This window comes from Sceloporus occidentalis, unplaced genomic scaffold (genome assembly GCF_023333645.1).
Source record: "Sceloporus occidentalis isolate IW3139 unplaced genomic scaffold, rSceOcc1.0.p SCAF_169, whole genome shotgun sequence".
Taxonomy (NCBI): domain Eukaryota; kingdom Metazoa; phylum Chordata; class Lepidosauria; order Squamata; family Phrynosomatidae; genus Sceloporus; species Sceloporus occidentalis.
In genome coordinates, this window is record NW_028317149.1 from 1,216,216 (window position 1) to 1,240,846 (window position 24,631).

Below are 24,631 nucleotides of genomic sequence, written 5' to 3' on the forward strand. Positions count from 1 at the left end.
GGAGTGGAAGAGGACTCCAGTGGCAACCTGTGAAGCTTTGGTGAACTCCATGCCAAAGAAGGTTAAGGCAGTGCTGGAAAATAATGGTGGCCGCACAAAATATTGACACTTTGGGCCCAATTTGGACATTTCCACTTAGGGGTGTACTCACTTTTGTTGCCAAAGTTTAGACATTAATGGATGTGTGTTGAGTTATTTTTAAGGGAACAGCCAATTTACATGGTTATACAGGCTGTACACTCACTACTTTGCATTGTAGCAGAGTGTCATTTCTTCAGTGTTGTCACATGAAAAGATATAATAAAATATTTACAAAAATGTGAGGGGTGTACTCACTTTTGTGAGATACTGTATGTATATATATATATATGTGAGCATACATATGTATATATATATATATATATATATATATTGTAGGGGACAGCTCACGCATGGGGCGGCAATGACAGTATTCACACAGGTTTCAAAAGTCAAGCATGTTTATTTAGATGCTGTAGGCACAGAGCACCTTGAAAATAAAACTAACTAAACATCCGGATACCTCTCTACAAGCCTAAGGTCTGGCACAAAGCAAAGTAACAGGTTTTGCATGGGTAAAGCTTCATACCTGGTGGGCTGCAGCGCTGGCTGTAGCTGCTCCCTGCCTCAGTCCCTCCTCCACCCTGCAAACCCAACAGCCCTCTCTTTTAAGGCTTCCTCCCGAGTAATGAGCTTAGGAAGCCTCACCTGAGGGCTCCTGGGTTTGCTACCGTGCCTGGCTGAGGAAACCAGGTGAGATATATATCCCATCCACCTCTTTCCCATACACTTTACCACAATATATATATATATATATATATGTATGTGAGCATGAATGTGTAATTGGGTGTGTGTCAGCATGGATGTGTTATTGTGTGTGTGAGTGAGAATGGATGTGTAGGTGTGTGTGCGCGCATGGATGTGTAGGTGTGTGTGAGTATGGATGTGTTGGTGTGTGAGCATGTAAGAGGGTGAAATGGAGTGTGTGTCAGAATCTGAACCTGGACCAGAAGGGCCCTTTCTTAACAATTTTTTAACCGGTACGGGGAGAGAGAAATGTATCTAAATCGTGTTATGTCACGCGACCCTGCGGTGAAACCGAGACTGCTCGCACAGTGTGACGGATCTGTACTACCCTAGCACCTCAGTATTCCAGTTGGGGTACCCCGCCTTTTTTTTCGCTACTGTCAGAATAATTAAATATTTACAGGATGGTGTTACAAGAAGTGGGGAAAGAGGCATCTGGTGGAGGGCAAGAGGGGACACTTGCCCCACATGGAAATTCGAAGAGGCCCACTGAAGCGGCAAAGTGGGGCACGAGGCTGTTTAGAGTAGGGTAACTAGATATACACGCAGAAAAAACTCATGTAGTCGGCAAAAAAAAAAAGCTTTTATGTAATTCCGTAAACCCCTTTGCTGAAAGAGTGGTTTGGTCTGCACTCCCTCCTTCTCTCCTGCTAGCTGGTCTCCACCCCTTCCCCTTGGTAGCTGCTTCTTCATAGACACAGAGTCTTGCCTGGGGAGAGAAACTACAGATTGGACTTTAAGAGGGCTACAATAATAATAAAACACTAACTTTTGTTGGCTGCAGCTACAATAATATCCAGCAGTCATATTGCTGGCTGAGCTTCATGGGAATTGTAGTCATAGACTGGAGTAGCGGTGGCCTGCACTACACACTAACTGCAGCTCCTGTAATATACAGTCACAGTGAGCCATTACTGGCTGAACACCATTAGATTTATTTATATAGCGCCAGCAGACTCCATAGCGCTGTTACAACAGTAAAATAATTTCTTTTATACCAGTTTGTTATTGTGTGTGATTTTAAATGATTCCACTGATTGTAACAGCTCTAGAGAATCTACTGGTGCTATATAAATAAATGTAATGTACTATGATCATATCATTTTTCCTATTAATGGGCAACTAACTTTTGCCTCCCACCAGGAAACCCCTAAACTGAGCCAACAAAGGTAGGCAATGGGCAAGAAGGTATTGGGGTGGGAGACGGGAAAGGTGGGTCAGACATTTTGGCCTCCTGGAAACAATCCTGTGGACACCCATGCACAGTTTTCATGTGTATTTTTCCATTTTATATCACTTCGTAAAATCAATAAATACCATATTCCAAAAATTAAGAGAAATAGCATTGTGCCACTACAGAGCACAAGACAGATACTTCTGCACAATGGTGGCTGCTCAATAAGTGTATATTATTTCAAATATCAGTTTTATTTATTAATTAGAAATAGAATGCTCCTTTCATCTCTACACTCTTTACGATAAGCACAGATTTACTAGCGTATTTTATGGTTTTGCAGCAATGTAATGTTTAAAGGCCTATTTCCCTGCTCCTTCTTGAAAGGAGACATCCTTTTCTCAGGGATGCTGTTAGCTCTCAACCAATCCGCACGGAAAAGGGAGGGATGGGAGCTGGTGAAGAAATCCCCCTCCCCACCATCCATTCGTCTTCCCCTCTCCTTCCCGTCTCATCCATTGCACATACACAATAGATGCTTCATCAGCTGATAACCCTTTGATGCCCTCAACCCTGATGGTACACGGTATTGAGCATCAATGCAAGGAGCAAGGAGGAAAGAACAGTGTGATCTCATGCAACACATTCCAAGGATGAGGCTGTTATCCATCCTTTGTGGCTTACTGGTGTTTAGAAGCGGCCAGGAATTCTGCAGGGTTTAAAGTATGAAAACAATGCTCACCTGTGAGAAAGAGAACATAGGAAACATTCCTGTGTAATCACATCCATGAAGACCGACATTTCAGACTGTTAAGGCATTTAATCTGTAAGTAGCTGCATTGTCGATATTAACAATGTCTGTTATACGTGATCAAAAAACAAATACATAATTTCAGATATATTTTATTATATGCTTTTTAGCCACCTGTTTGGAAACGTTATTTCTGGCACATAAACGGGTTGCATTTTAGAAAATCTGTTTAGATATGTATTTACACAAAAAAAGTGTGTTTAACCCATCTTATTAACGCGACTTTGCGGGAAATCTGCAGTATCAATTGTCGTTTTGAATTTAACTTTTTTGTTTCATCGAAAGTATTTTTATACTGCTCAAATTTTAATGCATGATTTTACTGGAAAGCATATGTGATAAGAATACAAAAAAATAGAATAATAAATATCTATCATTTTAAATACACTATAATATGGAGATTGTCACAAACACAAGTATTGTTTTGCAAGAAAGAAATCGATTGCGCAACTATTTTGTTGCAGCAGTAAATAATAAATGTGCAATCTGCCCTGTTATCTAAGATTCAGATTTACGGAACAAATAAATCAGGATGGTTAATCTCTATTTAAGATGGAGAATTTCTTTTCCCCACCTCCCGTCTTCATAAATGTGGCTTTTTTTTTGTCCAAAATTAGAAACATCTAGGATATAGTCCTAGATGCAAAGCAAGACAGATGGATGTCCAAGAGTATATATATTTCCTGTATTTAGGTTAATCTCCTCTGCAATTAATTTGAACACCAGTCGGGAAATACAATAGTGTTTACTTATGTGCATGAAGAGACATCTTTCATGGTTGAGCTTTACCATCAGCAAACCTGTCTTGTGAGAATACGATTTTCTGAGCATTGCTCTGAAGTAATGTATGTAAGTCGGATCTTAGATCCATGTTTATACAATATTTCACTAACCAAATAGCAACCTTGATTTCAATGTCATATCAAACAATAGCCTACAAACAAATACACACAACAAAAAGGATGGAAAGCCTAGATGCAACAGATGGCAGTAAGTTATTTCAAAGCATATTGTCACTCTGATGCTCAGTTGGTGTAGTGTGGGAAATTTGGCATACAGGCGAAATGCTTAAGGCTGTCCCTGGCTAAAAGAGGTCATATGGGAGAAAAAAAACATAACTGACTAACGCTCTATCATGTTCGTTATTATTTTTAAGGGTTTAAATTCTCATTATAGTTTCCGGTTCAGGTATTTTTGTATAAGCAGGGGATTACATGTAAAGTTCCCTTAATTTCTCAAAACCTCTTTGTCAAGAATGAAGGCAGTTGTAATGAACCTGGTTGGTATGCAATTCTCATTTAAAGTTATTATCACAGAGGGTGATCAATTACATTTAAAATATGGGGAAGCTCCCATATGCAACACAACAGGATAACCATGCTAAGAACTCTACATTTTATGTGTTATTTTGTAGGACGTTTTTGTATTACTCTTGAGTCCTGCTTTTTACCATATTGGACAATGGGGACCACAGAAGCCACCCTACGCATGGAAAATGCAGATGTGGAGGTTAAAGAGGAATGGCAGGATGAGGACTTCCCCAGGTACACTGTCTTTCACTCAAATATGTTGAATGTTCGGTCTATAACAACAAATGTCACATGCATGTTGGTAAACATTGGTAGAATCTTTGCCTCTTACGTTATGACTTTTATAGGTCATGATGGTTTTCCACGGAAGGTTAGATGACACTTGCTTATTTTCTAACTGTCTTCTCACACATCAACTAACATGGCTTTTACTTAATTGTGGGGTACTCAGGCATCAAGGTCTATCAGCCTTCTGACTCCCTAATACCAGTCCCAGGGTCTGATGCTTATTTCAAATATGTAAAAACTACCTTTTGCTTCCATAATAGGGGTTTATGTTTTATGAAGTTGTCAACTTCTTTTATGTAGTTTATGATCGCCATATAATTTCACATACTACTAATCATTTTTTTTAATGATCTCTTTGTTAAAGGCGTGTATGAGATATGATTATTGGGGAGAACTGTCAAAAATGGTTAAAGCATGGTTTGCAACCACATGGATTTGATCCCATACCTTCAACTAAGTAGACATTGCTCTGTTAGACTTCTCCAAATACCCTGATATATAATAGTCTTTGCCAACCGATACTAAGGTCTCAGAAGACTGCAATTGCACCTCTCTGAGCTGATCTAAACAAAAAGAGACTAAAATCCTAAACCAATAAACTCTATAGATCATATACAGCATATGGCGTGCTAGAGATCATATCTATGCTTTACAGTTATAGTTCACAATACATACTGTTCAGTAGCATCTATCCCACCAACCCCTTTCCATGCCCTGAAAAATTTGATATATTTTGCATTTGTTAATTATTGCCAACCAGGACAATACACTTCATATATCACTGCCCACAAGGACAGTACACTTCATATTGCCAACAATGACAGTACACTTCATGTATCATATAGCCCTCTTAAAGCAGTTACCTGGGCTCACATTGTGCTACTTACAATTTTTGAAGAATACAAATTCAAATATTCATTTGAAAAGAAAATTCTAATATTTCTCAACCATTACTTTTCATTTCATGTTTTAGATACAATGAAAAATATATACATGAATCAGACACAGCTGCGATAAAATGCCTATTTGTTCTCTGTCTGAGGTTGAATAACCCTGTGTCTAGTTGTAGGAGAGAGGCTATGAAAGTCATTCATAAGCTAAATGTATTAATGAGCAGCTGTGAGCTTCAGCTGCATGGGAGAATTACAAGGCTGTGAATACATCTCATGTCCGTGACCTAAAGAGGGAATCTCAAGCATCTCATGTAACGCTATTATAGTCCAATACATAAAATCGTGGGATTAATTCAATGCCACCAGAACGAAAAACAAATGGGCTATTTAGCAGTGTTGGTAAAATGCATAGAAAAAAACCCACCAGACATCCATAAAAAAGCTTTTATAGAAGTCAATTGACAATTAAGTGGTCAATGAAATATAAATTTAATGACACTCATCACACCACCTGGGCATCCGGGACGGACAGTGAAAATGTATATATGTGTATATAGATTATATGACCAAAAGTATGTGGACACCAGACCATCACACTTCTATGAGCTTGGTGGACATCCCAGTCCAAAACCATAGACATTAAATGGAGTGGGGCCCTCATTTGGAGCTATAACAACTTCTGCTCTGCTGGGAAAGCTTTCCACAAGATTTTGGAGTGTGTCTGTAGAAATGTATGCCCATTCAGCCAAAAGAGCATTTGTGTGGTCAGGCATTGATATTGGATAAGAAGGCTTGGCTCGCAATTGGCATTCCAATTCATCCCAAAGGTGTTCAGTGGGGTTAAGGGTAGGTTTCTGTCTGTGCAGGCCACTGGCATTCCTCCACACCAAACTCGCCAACCATATTGTCATGGACCTTGGTTTGTGCACAGGGGCACAGTGTTGCTGTAACAGGAAAGGGCTTCCTCAAACTGGTGCACAATTGGAACCATACTATTATAAAAAAAATTGTCCTTTAAGGGAACTAAGGAGCCTAGCTCAGCCCCAGACTATTATCCCTCTACCATACTTTACAGTAGAACTATGCATTCTGGTAGTTCTCCTGGGATCCACCAAACCCATATTCGTGCATCAGACTTCCGAAAGCGTGCTTCATCACAACAGAGACGTTTCCATTGCTTCAGCCTCCAGTGGAAGTGTGGTCTACACTAGAGCCCTGCGCGGGACTGCTTTTTTAATCCCGCTCCCGCTGTTTTTAATCCCGCTCCCGCCCACTCCCGCAATGTGGGTGTTCCGCTCCCGCCACATTTGTGGCCAATCCCACCCGCTCCCGCCACATTTGTGGCATATTGTCGCTCTGATGCTCAGTTGGTGTAGTGTGGGAAATTTGGCATACAGGCGAAATGCTTAAGGCTGTCCCTACCTAAAAGAGGTCATATCGGAGAAAAAAATACATAACTGACTCTAACGATCTATCACGTTTGTTATTTTTTTAAGGGTTTAAATTCTCATTGGTTAGATATATATTTTCCAGTTCAGGTATTTTTGTATAAGCAGGGGATTACATGTAAAGCTGTAAATGGGCACAAAATGGAACATGCATGTTCCCTTTTCCAAACTTGAAATTTTTAATTTTTATTTTGTGATGCCTATGCCTCATTTGAGACTGTTTAGCACCCTACCTGGTCAAAATGCCCCCACAAAAGTATATATTTTTGGAAAGAAGACAACCCAGGGTATTTCACTAGGAGCATTTGGACACTTATCATGCAACCAATTGGTCACCAATCCCTGGCAAAGGGAACCATAATGTTGTTTGTACAGATTACATGTAACTGCAGAGAAACCCACCAAACTATATTCAGCTGCATCTCCAAATTACAGAAATACCCCACATGCATAGATCACAAAATGATTTGCCTCTAATTGGCTTTTGAAAATCACATGGGGTCTGAACAGCACTGGGGATAAGTGTATTAAATGCATTTTTCGGGGGGATGGGGAAAGTGGAGAGCACACACAGTTAAAGTGAGCAAGCAGCTAATATATGCATTACAGCGCATATGATGGCTGGAGTGTGCCTTTACGACTTTTTATAGGTGTATATAACCTATTGTTTATATATATATATATATATATAATGTATCCTATTTAGCAATTTTTTATTTGTAAATGTATTCTCTGCTGTTTGTACACACATTATTTTGACTTTAGCAGTTACTTACCATACAATCTGAACTCCTAGGAAAAATGGGACAGATGTATTTTGGTGCCAAGCAGAGGGCAGAGATGGGGGGCAGCCTCTATTTAACACTGAAAGACGGTCCCTTTAACCCCTTAATGACAAAGCCCGTACATGTACGGGCTCAAAATGCATTGTTTTCAATGGGTTTAGGAACCGCCCATTGTCCTTAAGGGGTTAATACCTTCACCTAACTGGTCATTTCTATGTCCACATTAAAGATCTGTGTTTCGGATTAAGTAGAAACATAGCAGCTTGCTGTTCCTAACCTGGGGTTATGCTGTTACTGAAGGAGGAGCTACTGAATCTCCAGTATGAGGCTAGCATCTGTCGTCAGCTCTGGTACGATGCTTTGATCCAGGATGCGTTCGCAGTGGCATTAGCGTCCTATTGTGCAGAGGATCTGTACGAGCAATGAGCAAGTGCCTTATGGGCAAATCGACATGACAGAGCAACGCTAGTAGGCTTGGGTCCATTTTTGTTGAATTAAATGTTGAACGATTTGCATTCTTGAGAGGACAAGAGAGGAATTCAAAACAGCAGTTGCTTTCAAATAGAAAAAAAAAAAAAAGGTATGCTTCGAAACCCAGTGAATAATGAATCAGAGCATCATGAATGTTTTTTAGGCCCTGGTACAAAGGTTATCTTGTTACCTAAATGATATCAAATGCATGTTTCTTTACATTTCCTAAAAACAAGCTACAAGGCCTCCACAAGCTTTTACCACCTCTTAGCGCTATAACAGGAAGCTGTAGATAAATAATTGTGCTCATTGTAAATATATGACAAATATCAAATGTTGTTATTTCTGTTTGGTTTGGTAGGATATCCTTTGTTGTTGTTAACAGGAAACGATTGTGTAGACGTACAATTTATAATGCTACCATAAAGGAAACCGACTATTTTTGCACCCATTTCCACAAATGTTTCCCCACTGGTATGTGCCAACAAATTCGCTAGCATGGCATCAAAGTATGTACAATATTGTTTTCATATGATCCTGCAGTTGAAAGTACAAGAGTGTAGATGACCTGGTAGTTATGCGTAATTGCCTTGCAAGCAGGTAAAATGAATTTACAGGTACTTACATTACTGAGCAGATTTTTCTTATTCTATATAAAGTTTTGCCTGGATGTCCCTAGTTCCCTTTTCCCATGTGATTTACAGTGCAGTACTTTTCCTAGCCAAACTTTGGTCACTAAGAGGATATTACCGTATGTGAAACTGAGTATTGTCGCAAAAAAAAAATATATATTTTGATACTTTTGTGACAATATGTGGCTCCTGTGAGTCATAGAAATAACAAGAGGACATAAAAGTATGGTGGGAGTAGAAACAAAATAGAAATGACGGTACACATAATGGACAAAACTTACCTACAAAAGTTATCTACAAACAGTTCAGACCTTATTCTATTAGGAACAATAATATATTGGGAAATAGTCAAGTCTTATTTTGGTTGCATATTACCAGGGTTTAATTAAGGATGTTAAATCAACAATCACAACCTAGGAGGCTGGATAGAATGTCAAGTTGCAGAGGGAAGTTTTGGGCAAAATCCCACTTTACCTAGGACTACAAGAGAACTGATGCAGACTGTATATTGTGCATATTTTATCATAACACTTGTTTGTTTCTCTTTTTTGTATATATATCTAAATATAAATAATATTTGCTAAATAAAAGTACAGTAAGAGGACATACTATAAAGTATTAAATAACTTTACCCCATGTTTCTCTCCTGGTCTCTGCGGCTGCTGCTAACCAGACCCCTTCCTGAAGATACAGGGATGGACACTCTTTGTAGCCCAACAGAAGATGACATTACATCTTGTAAGTACCAGCAAGTATATACCTTGTTCACGACTGGGTCCAAAGACGCCACATTAACTTATGCATGTTTCACACAGCTCCGCCAAGCACACTAAATGTCAACGGATCACATCGAAAACGAAAGACTCTTGTGGCTCCAGAGATTAACATTTCCCTTGACCGAAGTGAGGGATCTGTGCTGTCTGATGACTTGCTGGATACCCCAGACGATCTGGACATTAATGTAGATGACATTGAGACCCCAGATGAAACTGATTCTTTAGAGTATCTGGGCAATGGAAATGAGCTGGAATGGGAAGGTAAGGAGTGTTTTTTGCAGTCACTTGCAAGGTGTGTGGGTTTCAGTGTTATCAGTAATAGCAATAATACCTAGATGGCACTGTTTCCTTAGTTTTTCAGACTCACAAACACATCTAAGCTTTATGAGACGAGCACTTATACACCACCAACAAACCCCAAAGAATACAATGTGAATATTATTAAATTGTTACATTTATCTTGAAAATCCTACAACCTAGAACGTATGCTATACAAGACAGAGAGCATGGAAACATTGTCTGAGCAAAGACAAATGGGAGATTTAGGTTTGGGGAGTGTACATGACCTGGAGGGTTAATGGGCTCAGAAAGCTCTTTTGAGTGGTGCTTACCAGAATTAGATGAGTGAACAGCCGAATGAGTTCTTGCCCAAAATGGCACATATTTGCTCCATCTACTTTACACAATAATATAAAAAGTCCAATTGTGTATGTAGTGTGTGACACTGTGTGCAAATGTAAAAAATAATATGTGTGACTGTCACTATGTATATATGAGTATGAATGTCTATGTATGTCTGTGATGGTTAACATATGATAGAGAGTCCTTGTGTGAATATATTTATGTGATTATTTAAATATGTCTATGCATATGGGGGCATCCAGTTGAGCCCTTGGAAGCTGGCAGAAGTCTTTAATAACTTACGTTAATATTTTTAACCAGACATGGTTAGTTGTTCCTATCGTACAACAAGATTGTTTTGAGCAAAACTTGTACCTTGCCTTTACTTGTTTATTGATACAAGTGTACGAATTTCACACATTTAGAACCTAAAGAGGGATTGGGTCTCCTCAACACAGCTTGTAGGTTTCTCAATCTATGGTGTGTGTGCACCTGTTAGATACCTTACATGTTCTCCCTTACCTACACACGACCCATAATTCAACCCATCAAACTGGAGTTGGATTTAACCACTGTTTTTAAAAAAAAAATTGAACAATTGTTAATTCAGCAGATAAAATAAGAACTTTTAGCCCCAGTTTTTAGTATAAATAATTTATTAAAAGTACCTGTTGTTTAGATGTGTATAGAGTTAACAATGTCTTTTTACACCTTACTATGTAATGCATCAGGTTTGTGGGGGCTTCCAAAAAGTAGATGTGAACCTAATAAGAATTTTTGCCTAGTAGCTTATCAAAAAAAACCCTATCCTTAGCAATTTTGAAGGAACATTATAGTGTGCATGAAAATGATTTCACAAGTTACCTTTTCTATTCAAAAATGCTTTTGTGGAATATATAATGTGGATTTATTGTTATTTTTCTTAATACAAACAAAAGTTTAGAGAAAAGTTTTAGGAAACATTTCTAATTCATTTAGCAAAATTGTCATTGCTTCTTCCTAGATGACACACCTGTGGCAAATGCCAAGAATATGCCAGGGGACAGTGCAGATCTGTTTGGAGATGGAGGCGCTGAAGAAGGTGGAGCCACCAATGGACGGATGTGGAGGACTGTCATAATCGGAGAGCAGGAACATCGAATAGATCTACAAATGATTAAACCTTACATGAAGGTGGTGACACATGGAGGTAATTAGCCTACCTAAAAATTATTAAATTATACATAACCAGATGTGAAATGTGTTCCATTTTTAGTTATTATTCCTTGCTGATAATTTAGCCCAAACCATCAATGGAAAAATCCCTACTCCTTGAGGCCAGAGCTATCTTTTTAATAAGAAATCGCATCTGTCTACAAAAATCATTGTTGGACCTCTTGACAGTCGTAAGAGCTCCACAAATCATCCAGTTTTTTGCAAAAAATGCGTTATGATAATGCACATGTTTGATACTGATCAAGTGGGACATAGAAAAGAGTAGGCTTGACTATAACACAGATTGGGCATCCAATATCTTCTGCTGGTTCCTTTTGTACAGTGAACTTAAACAATAAACTTTTTTTTCAGGCAGAATTCGATTGTCTGAGATATAGAGTAGATACGATTCATGATCTTGTCATATATATGACATGATCTTGTCATATACTTGTCATAGTGGATCATACTGAATGTTTTCCCCAGTTTGTAGGTAGGCTGCTACTACCGCATTGTCTGATTGAATTGTTATAGGCCGCCCGTGTACTCGAGGAACATATATCTCCAGGCATTCTTTGCTGCCTGGCACTTGATCAAAGACTATTTTCAGGATCCTTGCAAGTGATTTTGAACATAGCTCTGATACTGAGAGGCTTCAATATCGCTTTGATTTAGAATAGAGCTTAAAAGGTTCATTAATAATTAAGGTTAAAGAAAAATAAAATGAATTAAAAAAAAATCAGTGACCTGGTGGGAATGTACTGTATATTACACATTGGTCAAAAGATTTACTATGTTACCCATGCTGTAAGCCTTGGCCACAAGTAATATACATTTCTCTAACTTTTATATACATTTCTCTATCTCTTTTTCTTACTGTTTGTTTTGTGTAGGATACTACGGAGAAGGTCTGAATGCCATAATTGTATTTGCAGCCTGTTGTCTCCCAGATAGCAACTGTCCAGATTACAGTTACATCATGGAAAATCTATTTCTGTAAGTGCAAATGGAATTTAATGCATGTATGAGTTGTTATACCTCAATCAAAAGCATTGCAGGTGTGACAGTATAACGATCTTTGGTGCTTTACTATGTAGAAAAGGTGTAATGTGAGATTATAAAGCCACAACTGTCCCTCTTTTTCCCATCTGTCAAATGCAATTAGGTAGATGTATACATAGCATGCAGATGTTGAGACAAGATGAGAGTAAGGGGTCTTAGAAACAGTACTGGGTTTTTTTCTACATCTCCATTTTCTAAGCTTCCAAAAGCCAGATATAGATAACATACTATACAGCACTTAACTAACCAGCAGAAAAGCTTATTGGACAGGACAAAAAAAATTGTGCACCCAATGTTATGGAGAGTGAATATACATGTCCTCTGGCTGTTTGCTGCCATGGTGCCATAGGCCTGACTAGGCATAGGATGGCAGGTCTAGGGATTGTGGATTGTCCTATTGGGGGACACAGTCTTCATAGTATACTGTACCTGGTGCCGCATGTCCTTCTGGGATGTCATGTCCCTCCATTCAGCACAGAAGACCAAAGAGATGACTGTCAGAGAGCGCCTGGGGAGTGGCAAACCCAGGGCAATAGTCAATCTTAATACAAAACGGGCTGCACACACATGCAGGTATGTGTAAAGACAGGAAAGACAGGAAAAGTGTTATTCCCTGTCTTTACTTTTTTAATGTCCACATGCTGTTCAGTCAGTCTGCCGGTGGACAGCAGTGTTCTACAAATATCTTGGATTTTATTTTGTTTTGTTAGTTATGTTATTAGCAGTCTGGAGCTGCTGGTGGCAGAAGATTACATGATTGTATACCTGAATGGCGCCACACCACGAAGAAGAATGCCTGGGTTAGGTTGGCTGAAAAGGTGTTATCAAATGATTGACAGGAGGTAAGTGTGAGAGTTCACGTCAAAACTAAAGCATTATTTAAGAACGATAACTGAGCTGAGCCAGATCCATGATAAAGGATCCATAAAAAATTGGGTATTACAATGACAAATCATATGTCAGTTATGTTTTCAAAAAATGTCACTTCTGAGAAACATGCATTCACATTTCGGAGATGATACTATCATTGGATAGTTTCAAAGAAGCTCATGGCTACTAAGTGGACTTGCCAATGTTGTTGCCACCTGTGTTAATATACCAATCAAGTAGTTTTACACAGCAAGCCAATGAGTTACTCTCGTGTAATCAATCTACCAGCAAACAAAACACCATTCTACTGCACTATGCTGATACCTGGAAGTTTAGACCCTACTAATTAAGGACCAGTGTATGGGTAGAGGCTAAAAGGATTCTGGCTCCTAATTACCTTCCTGCCATACATTTAAACTTGTATTACCGTATTCATTTTATTCTGAGGTTGTGTTTATTAAACATATAGGGGTCAGTGTTTTCAATCTGCAGAAGCATTCAGTATCCATTTATAACAAACCTAATAATACACCGGGTACGACATTATCTTTAAGTGAGAAACCTGTATTGCCACACTATTGATGTAATTCTCAATTTTAAGAAAATGTTTAACAAAATCACACAAATTACGATTTTGAAAAACCACAAAGGAAACGTGCCTGAAAAAGGTGACATTTTTATCTAGAAATTAACTAAAGCATGATAATTTAAAAAAAACACTCAAGGTGTAGGATGTAAAATTGTTCATAATTTTAACTCTTTCTGGGAGAGAGCAAATTCTGTCAATTTAAGTAACATCAAATGGATCAGAAATATAGTGCAGACGTTGCTAATGTTGTAAATGTTGTGTTCGTTAATCCAAGTTTAAGTCTAAAAGGCTAATAATTGATCATTAGAAAACCCTTTTGCCATTTAGTTTGTACAGCTAGAAATGTCCTTGTTTTCCATAAAACCAGCTAAGTACGTAAGATCTGACAGGTTGCTGACCAGCATCTACAGTATATAGTGCTATCCTGCAATATGTGGAATGTATAACTGAGTAATTGATTCCCTTCTGTAAGTGTCATACATACCACATATGGCAACCTTCTAGACTATTTACAGAAAAAAAGAAACCACACACAGAAAATATTAAATTATATTAAGAAATAATCTGTTTTGTTATTTTTTACTTTATTTCTTACAGATTAAGGAAAAACCTGAAATCTTTGATCATCGTCCATCCATCCTGGTTTATTCGCACAGTACTTGCGATTTCTAGGCCGTTTATAAGGTTAACGTTGGTTTAAATATATGATAAAGTTCTTCAAAATTAAGTTTGCACCCCATGTGCATTTGCTGGTGACATCACAAATGAGAACATTAATGGCTTCATCAGTTACCTTACCAATGGCATCACTGGTGACAGCACTAATAACACAATCAGTTACATCACAGATCATCTTATCTGTGGCATTACTGATCCAGCTCCAAACGTTTCACTTATTTAAAGCTCTAGTAGCACTTCGGTTCAATCCAGGACACTAACTAAATGCACCAACCGATGCACTCCTTATCTTTTGTCAATGCAATTCATCATCCAGTGTTAACCCTAATTTTTAAAGATTAATATGTCATTTTCTACTTCACAAGCAGGACTGGCAGCATAACAATCTACATAGATATCCTCCTGGTAGTAACAATACACCAATAACCAATTTATTGGTAAAAAATAAAATATAAAAAATTGTACTGCAATTGTAATTTTATGCTATGTAAACTAACATCTAAACAGTGCCTTGATAGCCCTTTTGGAAGCCTAGTTTTTGTCCGTTTAAGTGAGAAATTAAGTTTGGCATCGACAAAAGCTTTTTTTCCCCCCATTGAATTTTCTTGTTTTTACAAAAAAAATATAAATAGACACAACTGATAAATATTAAGGCATGGCACATGCCAATCTTAATTGTAAGTTATTGTATAGTGACGTCAAGTGGCCATTGTTAAAGTAACCGGCTTTCTCGCAGAGGCTGTCAGAAAGATAGCAGTTCTGACAGCCTGTGTGGGAAATCTGGCAGTAGGAGAAGCCAGCTGTGGGTGCAAGGTTCCCTCTTTCCTTCTCTTCTTCCTTACTTTCCACCTTCCCTCCTTCCTTCCTTCCTTCCTTCCTTCACACTTTCCCTCCTTTCTTCCCACTGGGGGTCACTCCTTGTGCACAAAGAGTGAGGTGAAGAAGAGGGGGGAAAAGGCATCCTCGTTTCTGAGATTTTAAGGGCTGCTTGGGTACCCTATTTTTTTAATGTATTACCCCCAAGCACATGGAATTGGGGAGAGGAGAGGCAAAGGGCATGCCCCAGGTGTATTTTTTTATCTATTTTTATATAACTATTTAGCACTAGGTCAGGTTAAAAACTAACCTCTCCAGATTGTAGCTCTGCTGAGGTTACCTGTAATGAATTGAACCTTCACAGCCTAACACGGGAGTGGTTATTAGGCCTGAGCAAATACTAGTAGACAGATGCAGCCAACATGTAAAGACTCTTCACTAGCTTCAAACAAAAAGTGATTAGAGATCAACCTAGTCCTTCTTTGTGGTGGTTTTGGTGGCTCATAGCGCCATATGGAAAACATTTTAAATTGACTTTGTCTGAAGTTATTGCCAAAGCAAAATTTAAGAAATCAATAGAACATATGTGCTTTCAATAATTCAGATATAATCTTATAATTAGATTGTTCTGCTTGCTTTTTAATCAAAATCAAATTGTCTATTTTCTTTGACAGTGTGAAATTTATCAACAAAATCCAATATGTGCACAGCCTGGAGGAACTAGAGCAAATAATTCCTATGGAGAACGTACATATTCCTGAAAGTGTTTTCCAGTAAGTTGGTGTTCTTTAGATCGATCCCAGCCCTCAAAGAGTAGCTATAGAACATAATTAAAGAACATTCCTAATTAAGTGTGTGTGTCAAGCAATTATTATTAATTGTTATTGTCCACTTGTGCATACACATAGACCTCCTTCGATTGTGGCTTTTTATAATGCACAATTAAAGCAGATCTGAAACTTCTTCCCAAATCCCACATTTAACATTTCTATACAATTAAATCAGGAAAACAATGCTTGATGATCACTGTGTGATCCACACAGCGATATCAGAGTAAGTAGAGGGGAAACAAACTAAATTATACGTTTTTTAAATAGCAAAAAATAAAAAAATGATTAATAAATAATTAATGGGATTCAACTCATAAAAAAACATGCACTCATATGTTTGCTTTTCTGCAGGTATGATGAAGAGAGAATGAATGCCAAGAGATTACGGTAAATTCCCCGGATCCTCGTTGTACACTTTTGTACGCCAGAGAGAGAAGGCATTTTAAATGGAATAATTTATGTGATTGTTCTTTCTCAATATTTTGTGCCACCACATTTGTTTAACCTGATTAGATCTTGAATACAGTCGTCTATTTTTCTTGGGTGCTGCCCCTTTCTTCACTCAAGTCAGTCCCCCCACCCTCTCTGAAACTAACACTGATGCAGTGCCTCTTAATATACCAAGTACAGTATTCTTTGTAGGCTGTGACATAGTGTAAATGGGCCAGTTGAGGAGATCAGATACATCCTTTGTAACAAGCACACCAGGAAGCCTGAACGCCCAATTTTCTCAAGGACGTAGAATATTTAGTTTCATCAATTCTCAAAACATTTTCCCAGTAACATTGTGGAGTGTCAAGGTGCTCTTTGGCAAACTTCAAACGAACACCAATGTTAAATTGGAGAGCAGCTGCTTCCTCTGTGGTGTCTTGCCATGGACTCCATGCCTGTTCAATGTTTTGCATACAGTAGACTCATGAACAGAGATGTTAACCAGTCCCCAAACCAAAATACCACAAAATATATTAAGTGTCCTGAATTTGAAAAACCCAACATGCATAGGTGTTTTTATGTTTTTTTGGAAGTTACAGGGCACAAAATAGAACATGTCTGTTTCCTTTTCCTAACTTTCCAACATTTTATTTTGTGATGTCTGTGTTTCATTTTGGGACTGCTGTGAAGGCCACCAGCACAAATACAAAAGAATATATTTTTGTAGAGAAGACAGCCCAGGCTATTTCTCTAGGAGAAGTTGGACACTTATCATGCAACCAGTTGGTCATTAATGCCTGGCAAATGAGCCATAACATTAATCGCTTGTTTTTTGTATGGTTTTTGGGATTGTTTGCGCATATTACATGCAACCGCAGGGAAATCCACCAAAATGCACTCAACTGTATCTCTTAGATTACAGAAATGCCCCACATGCAAGTTTTTGTATAATTTTTTTAATCTTCACGGCACACTACATGACACGCTCATTTCACTCCACAACAGCACACAGAATAGTGCAAGGTAGTAAAACAATACACGATTTAGATAAAAAGGATACATTTTCAGAGACAGCTTGGCTGATGGAAGTGTAATCCAGATTTATAAAAAAAAAATATGAGTGTAGTGTACTTTCCTTATTTCTATTCACCCTTGGGAGGGTGAATGCCAGTTCACCTGTTGTAGGAACCAGTGGGCAGAGGTGTGCATGGGCACACACACCGCAACTTTCTTCATGATATTGTGAAGGTTTTAGGTAGTTAATTCCAGTCCTGTGTTTTTTTAAGGATCATGTGTTGAGGGGAGTGGGGGTTTATATGGTGGATTCTAGCTAACTATCATCTGTTCAGTAGATGGGTGCTTATGGCAGAAATCTAGGCTTCATTCACATACTACAAGTTGAAATATAAATTTATCTAATCTGATAATGTTTTCCTTTAGCATTCTTCTTCAAACATCTTTTAATTGGGCCTTCACAATTTTTTACTTCCCAAGCTATGGTCTCCCTTACAGGTGCCCTAAACCAGCTGCTGTGATACCAGTCAGGCCCACACACCAACTGAGCACACTCAGACATCCCCACCAACACATGCTTACGAGACAAGATCCATGATGCATTTCTCTCTCTTTATGGTGCCTCACAACCATGCTCTTTGCACCATCTTCTCTGTGAGCTTTCTTTGGCTAAACAAGAAACTTGACGTCCAGACGCTTTAAGTGTTTGCATGTTCCCTTCTGTATGGTTAGTTTTGCTAACTTAACTGTATTCTTAACACAGATCAGAAGAGAAGCAAGAATGCTCCGAACGAGGAAGGTAACAAAATATGTATTTATCCGTTGTGTTATTGTATGAAATCTGATGGGCTTAGTATTATATAAACAGCAGATAACTAAATGACCCTCTTCCACTACTAGTTAAATACATCTAATTCTGCAAATGAAACAGACATTTCTACCAAATTCAAATTTGTGGTTATATTCACTCTGAAAACCGGAGAGAAGTAAAAATGTGGTTTAGATGCATTTAACATGTCAAATTAGGGTAACATATTTAGTAATTACTGTATTGGCTCGGATATAGGCCGCCCCGTATATAGGCCGCACCCTAAAAGTTTGGTGCTTTTTTAAAGAAATTTTTTTTTTAATAGACATGCTGCCACTCTGTCCCCCCCCCGAGACATGCTGACATTCCCCCCCCCGAGATATGCTGCCACTCTGTCCCCCCCCAAGATATGCTGCCACTCTGCCCCCCCCCCGACTCAGCGGATGTGCCGGCACCGGAAGTTGTATACGCGTATTGTGTAGATGTCCCCCGCCGGCCCCGCAAGACACCCGGGAGTCTGCTCTGGTAAGTCTTGGGGGCAGAGGTAAAACGCATCGTGTGGACGTTCACCTGCCGCGGCGATGCGTGTAAATAACCTCTGCTGCCGGCACGTCTGCACGATGTGCTTTAACAATCTCCCTTGCCGGGACTCCCCCCGTGGGAATTCCCGGCAAGGGAGATTGTTAAAGCACATCGTGCAGACGTGCCGGCAGCGGAGGCTGTTTACGCGCATCGCTGCTGCCGGTGAACGTCTGACCCGATGCGCTTAGACAACCTCCCGTGCCGGCACTCCCCCCGTGGGAAGTGCTGGCAGGGGAGGCTGTCAGAGCGTATCGGAGAGTAGGATACGGGTCCCCTGCACCGCTGCGGGGGATCTGTATCCTAACCCTGCTGCCTGCCCGGCGCCCGGAACTGCATGTCCCTGGCGTCGGGCGCTAGACCCCGAATATAGGCCGCACCCCCACTTTAAAGACTTAAAGTGGGGGGGGGGAAGTGCAGCCTATATTCGGGCCAATACGGCATGTCTTAAACATACTCAGAATATTTGAATATAGCCAGATTTTGTAATTATTTGGGATCACTTAATATAGAAATACTCATGATCATGATGAATTGAGCCTACTTTCAGATTTAATATTCATAGTAAAGTATGGCGAAAGCTTCCCTTCAATTAACAAATTCAACTTTTGTTACACTATAAAAGTAAATATTATAGCTCATCAAAAAGGGGTGACATTAGGCCCCTGAAGTGCACAAGATTTGTATTTTGTAAAAAAGCCCATGTATGAGCAAAACTTTAAATATACATTGTACAATTGACTGACGCATGTTCTGCAAGAAAACTATTTACATCCTTATTTAGGAATAAATGAAGAAAAATGTTTACAGGCTTGTAATTGCCTAATTACTAATGTTGATTTATTTCACACTCATTTGTACATACTGTAAAAAAGAAACCAATATTTAATAGTATCTTGTATCATTCATTTTTCCAGCTTTCATGATTGCTCATTCTCTTGAAGTAGCCCACATAACTGTACAGATCTGAGTTTGCATTAACTATTGTGAAACCATTTATTTTAGCCTACCACAAACTGAACATGTATCAGGCAAGTGATTCCATGAACATAGAAGAATTCACCAAGGTAAAACCTTTGAAACCAACCTTTGTTGGATGAAGAATTTACTTGGACCTCCATTAGTCGAATTCATGGACTTTATCAAAACAAAATTTTAAGATCTGGACAATATATGTATTACAAAATACACTTCCATCTAACTACTGGCGGAAATGCTTGGTTTTTACCAAATCTGATCAATACATTTGTGAACATCGATATGCTAGTCGATTGTCCATAATGTTTTATTACATTCCATAACTCCCCTATATGACAAGTCACCAACAAGGAGAAAGAGCTGTTGTCTATGCCAGAAGGACATCTGTCATGGCACCAAGTCTTTTGTGACTTACGTGTTTTGTTACAGTGTTTATCCCACTGCCAGATACATTTCTTTCTCTCCACAATATCTTGGAATACCTTGAAATAAGGTATGAGTAAGTATAACAAATTTCAAGTAGCACTTAATATTTGTTATTGAACGAAGGCACTAAGGACTTTGGGGTATATGCACTAAAGGTTGGCCACGTGTGATGCATAGTAAAATCTGAGATTTTGCCAACCCGTTGAGTTATGCATTATGCAAAGCCAACTCAGCACTTTATTGCTAGAGAAAATTAGCAGTGTTGGCCATTTATAATAGTGGATCGAAGAAGTAGAAACCACAACTCTTCTGCCATATCTCTCTCTTTAGTGAATAAACCCAAGTTGCAAGTTATGCTTGCAAATTTTATGGCTGTGGGTTAAGAAGACACTGCAACTCAACAGTATAATGTAAGGCAGAATTGTAGCAAAGGACTTAAAAAAAAAAAGTATAGGCATAGTAGCATACTGAGATTTTATTCCCTATGGAATTTGGTTATCAGTTGAAATAGCTTGGTCCTCTGTCTTGCACAAGTGGTTGTTCCACCCTTGCCCATACCTGCATAGTACATTTAGATGCTACCTCTAAAATGTAGGCATTGGGATGTTAAGCTTTAGAGCTTTCCTTTGACGAGTCACCTTCTTTCTATTTGCTGCCTTTTAAAATATATGATTTTTTCTCACAGAAGAGGACACTTTACAGTTTTTGTAACTGGAAGCATATGTGTATCCCGGACCAAGAATGAGAGTTTGGGGCAGTCTGTAAAATTAAAGAATATATGGCGCTCAAAATGTATTTTGTGTTAAATAAGCATTACAGAGAGTGTTGTTATCAGAAGAAGACTAAATACATGTTCAACACATGTTAAAGCCCAACAGTTTCATAAGGTGTTTAGAAGACAGAAATTTGACTTTATGTATTAATCCGTTAAGACTGTTTATTACACTAATGGTACATATAGCTAGTATTATAACAGAAAATTAAGCAGATGTTTCAGTTTCACAAGTTTTATGTTATTAAAGTTCATTGTACCTAATAACCATATGTCATGACGTTTTCAGATAATAATAATAATAAACTATACACATTATGTGTATGCCGGTGGGAACAGTGGGATCATTTCCTGATCTCATGATTTGGATGATTATTTGTCCCCATTAGGATGCTCCTCCACATTGTTGGCAGTTTATTGGTTCCACCAGTTCTAATAAGGATGAATGAAAATACAGAAGGAAGAACCTACAAGCATCTGATAACAGATATGCCTTAAGATGCCAGCACTGGATAAAGACACTGGGTTAAATTTCCCAAGAGACACTAACCTTGAGCATCACTTTTTTGGGCGACAAGGAGTGAAATGATAGCTGCACCCAGTTTCATATTCTGCTGCCTCTCCTTTTTTCTTCCTCAATATATGTTATGCTTCCTTCTGTTATTGGTACTGTGTATCCTACTAAACACTAAATCGAATTTTAGGAACTTGATCATTGCCTTACTTACAGCCTAGGCACCTCCAGCAATGGTCAACGTTAGTTCCATGGTCTGGATTAATTTAAAGATATTGGGACAACTAAAGCCACAAAGGTATCTAGAGTAACAAGAACTTAAAGCAGCATTTGTGTGGTTTTCTGCTCCTTTTATGGTATTCTGGAAGGCCTTTTCATTAAATGTCTGTAAGAGGAAGGGGTAATGCACATTATCTGCCAAATGCTTTTTGAGGTGCTTTATTACTGAGCCATTTGGCTGGATTTGTCCTCCCTAGGTTTTATATTGCCAACTCTCCTCTTTGTGAACACAATGTACGAAAATACAAACCAGTAAATTTCACATCAAGCATAGTGAGATGGTTTAATTTGGGATGCAATACTAGACTAAATTATATAAAAAAAGAAAAACACCTATGTATCTATAAGAATTTAGATCTTGGTGGGAATACTTTGGTAATGGATTTCATGCATTGCCCCATCCGAGGCTGGCCTTTACATTAATTAGACTAGGCCCAGAAGAGAATTATTATCAGTAGTTCATTTCCCAGGTGGATACTTTGTGGCACAACAAGAGACTTCTCCTTAGACCTAAGGTAAGGTTGGACCTAGTCAATAAAAAGGCTACTGTGTCCTTAAGGTTGTTAGTTGTAACAAAGAGCACTCAGACCAGGCCCGGACTGGGACAAAAAATAGGCCCGGGCATTTAAGCCTGAGCAGCCCATATTTATTTATTTATTTATTGTTAAAGCCCACCCTTCATGTACCATCTTTGCATTTAATCATTCACACAAATCATTAACACATTCATTAATGCAGTCTCACAAATCATTCAAGCAATTCATCCACACATGAATTCATTAATTGTCATACGCATTCACACAATTCATCCACACATTTATTCATTCATTCTCATACGCATTCACACTACCCCCTCTCATCATCTTATCTGCCCCTTCTCACTATGTTCCCCCTTTTCACTATGTAACCCCCTTCCCCACTTCTCAATATGTACCGCCTCTATCTATCCCCTCTCCCCCTTTCTCACTACCTAACCCCCCTCTGCCCCTTCTCACTGCAGCCCCTTCCCTCACCCTATTTACCTTGTTGCCAGAGCAAGCAGCAACTGCGACTGCGCCTGTGGCAGGGCAGGATTGACTTAGGGGCTGATGGAGCTGCAGCTCCAGGCTCCTACCTTAAAATAGGCCCAGTCAGGACCGGATTAAGGCAAAGCCCCTTAAGCCCGCCGCAACTGCAACCGGGTCCGCCACTCTAAGGCAGAGCCGGCCTTAGGTGTTCTGGCGCCCTGTGCGGACTACTCCTCTGGTGCCCCCCCATCCCAAAAAAAGAAAGGAATAAAAACTTGTAACAAAACTCCCCTTTCTCACTATCTATCCCCCTGTATCACTATCTACCACCTCTGCCTCTTCTCACTGTTATCATTATATACTGAGGCAGACATTGACGGTGGTACAGCATAATACTTATCACTATATACTGAGGCAGAAATTGACGGTGGTACAGCATAACACCTACCACTATATACTGAGGCAGACAATGACGGTGGTACAGCATAACACCTATCACTATATACTGAGGCACACATTGACAGTGGTACAGCGTAATCCCTATCACTATACATTGAGCCAGACATTGACAATAGTGCAGCATAACCCCAATCACTATATACTACGCCAAACATTGTTGTGGTGTAGGCCTACCACTTCATTGTCTGGCTTAGTAGTAGGGATGCACCGAAACGAATTCTGGACTGAAACCGAAAATGCAGCATTTACCTGTCCGAAACCGAATATGACCTCCCCACACCATAAAAAAAAAACCTTTTATTTAAAGTAAGTAACACACCAAAATAGGACAAAACAATTAAAAAACAATATTATATGTATATATATATGATTGTTAACAGCAATCACATTCCTATCATGCCCAGGCATACCCAGTTTCCAGGATGTACTCACAGACTTGGCATGATAGGAGTATGATTGCCCTATCTACCCCTTCTCACTCCCTTCTGCCCCATCTACCCCTTCTCACTCCCTTCTCCCCTATCTACCCCCTTTCCCCCTATCTACCCCCTTTCCCCCGTCTCACGCCCTTCTCCCTATCTACCCCCTCCTAACTATCTACCCTCTCCCTCTTTGAAGTTCACTTACCTTTCAGGAGTCCTGCGGTGAGGGTGCAAGGCCTCTGCCTCCCAGCTCTGCCACTGTATGGAACAGTATAGAGTGATGGGAGTTATGATGTACTTTTAGAGCATAATTAGATCATGAAAAAGACATTGGAAATGGTACAGCATAACACCCATCACTCTCACACACTTACCAATCCACACATATATACCAATCCACACATATATACCAATCCACACCTATACCAATCCACACCTATATACCAATCCACACGTATATACCAATCCACACGTATATACCAATCCACACGTATATACCAATGCACACGTATATACCAATCCACACGTATATACCAATCCACACGTATATACCAATCCACACGTATATACCAATCCACACGTATATACCAATCCACACATATATACCAATCCACACATATATACCAATCCACACATATATATACACCAATCCACACATATATACCAATCCACACATATATACCAATCCACACATATATACTAATCCACTCTCACTGAATATTTTCCTACCTTTCCTCTTTTCTCCTTACAGCTCCTTTTCCTCCTCTTCTTCAGTTCTTCTGTCTTCTCTGTCTTCTTCCGGTTCAGAGGGCACGGACAGCGGTGGGCGCGGCTTCAGTGTTGTGCGCCGGGATCTAACAACAAACCC

General features: G+C 39.2%; 1 protein-coding gene across 1 annotated transcript; it reads left to right on the forward strand.

The window, feature by feature from the left end:
* The first annotated feature begins 4,271 nt into the window (after positions 1-4,271).
* LOC149279380 (caytaxin-like) lies at positions 4,272-18,322 on the forward strand. Its single transcript, XM_089501279.1, has 10 exons — positions 4,272-4,354; positions 9,311-9,375; positions 9,453-9,674; positions 11,038-11,223; positions 12,122-12,224; positions 13,001-13,132; positions 14,347-14,433; positions 15,918-16,016; positions 16,425-16,460; positions 18,283-18,322. The coding sequence occupies exons 1-10, from the start codon at positions 4,272-4,274 to the stop codon at positions 18,320-18,322; spliced, it is 1,053 nt and encodes a 350-aa protein (XP_089357405.1).
* Positions 18,323-24,631: the final 6,309 nt, after the last annotated feature.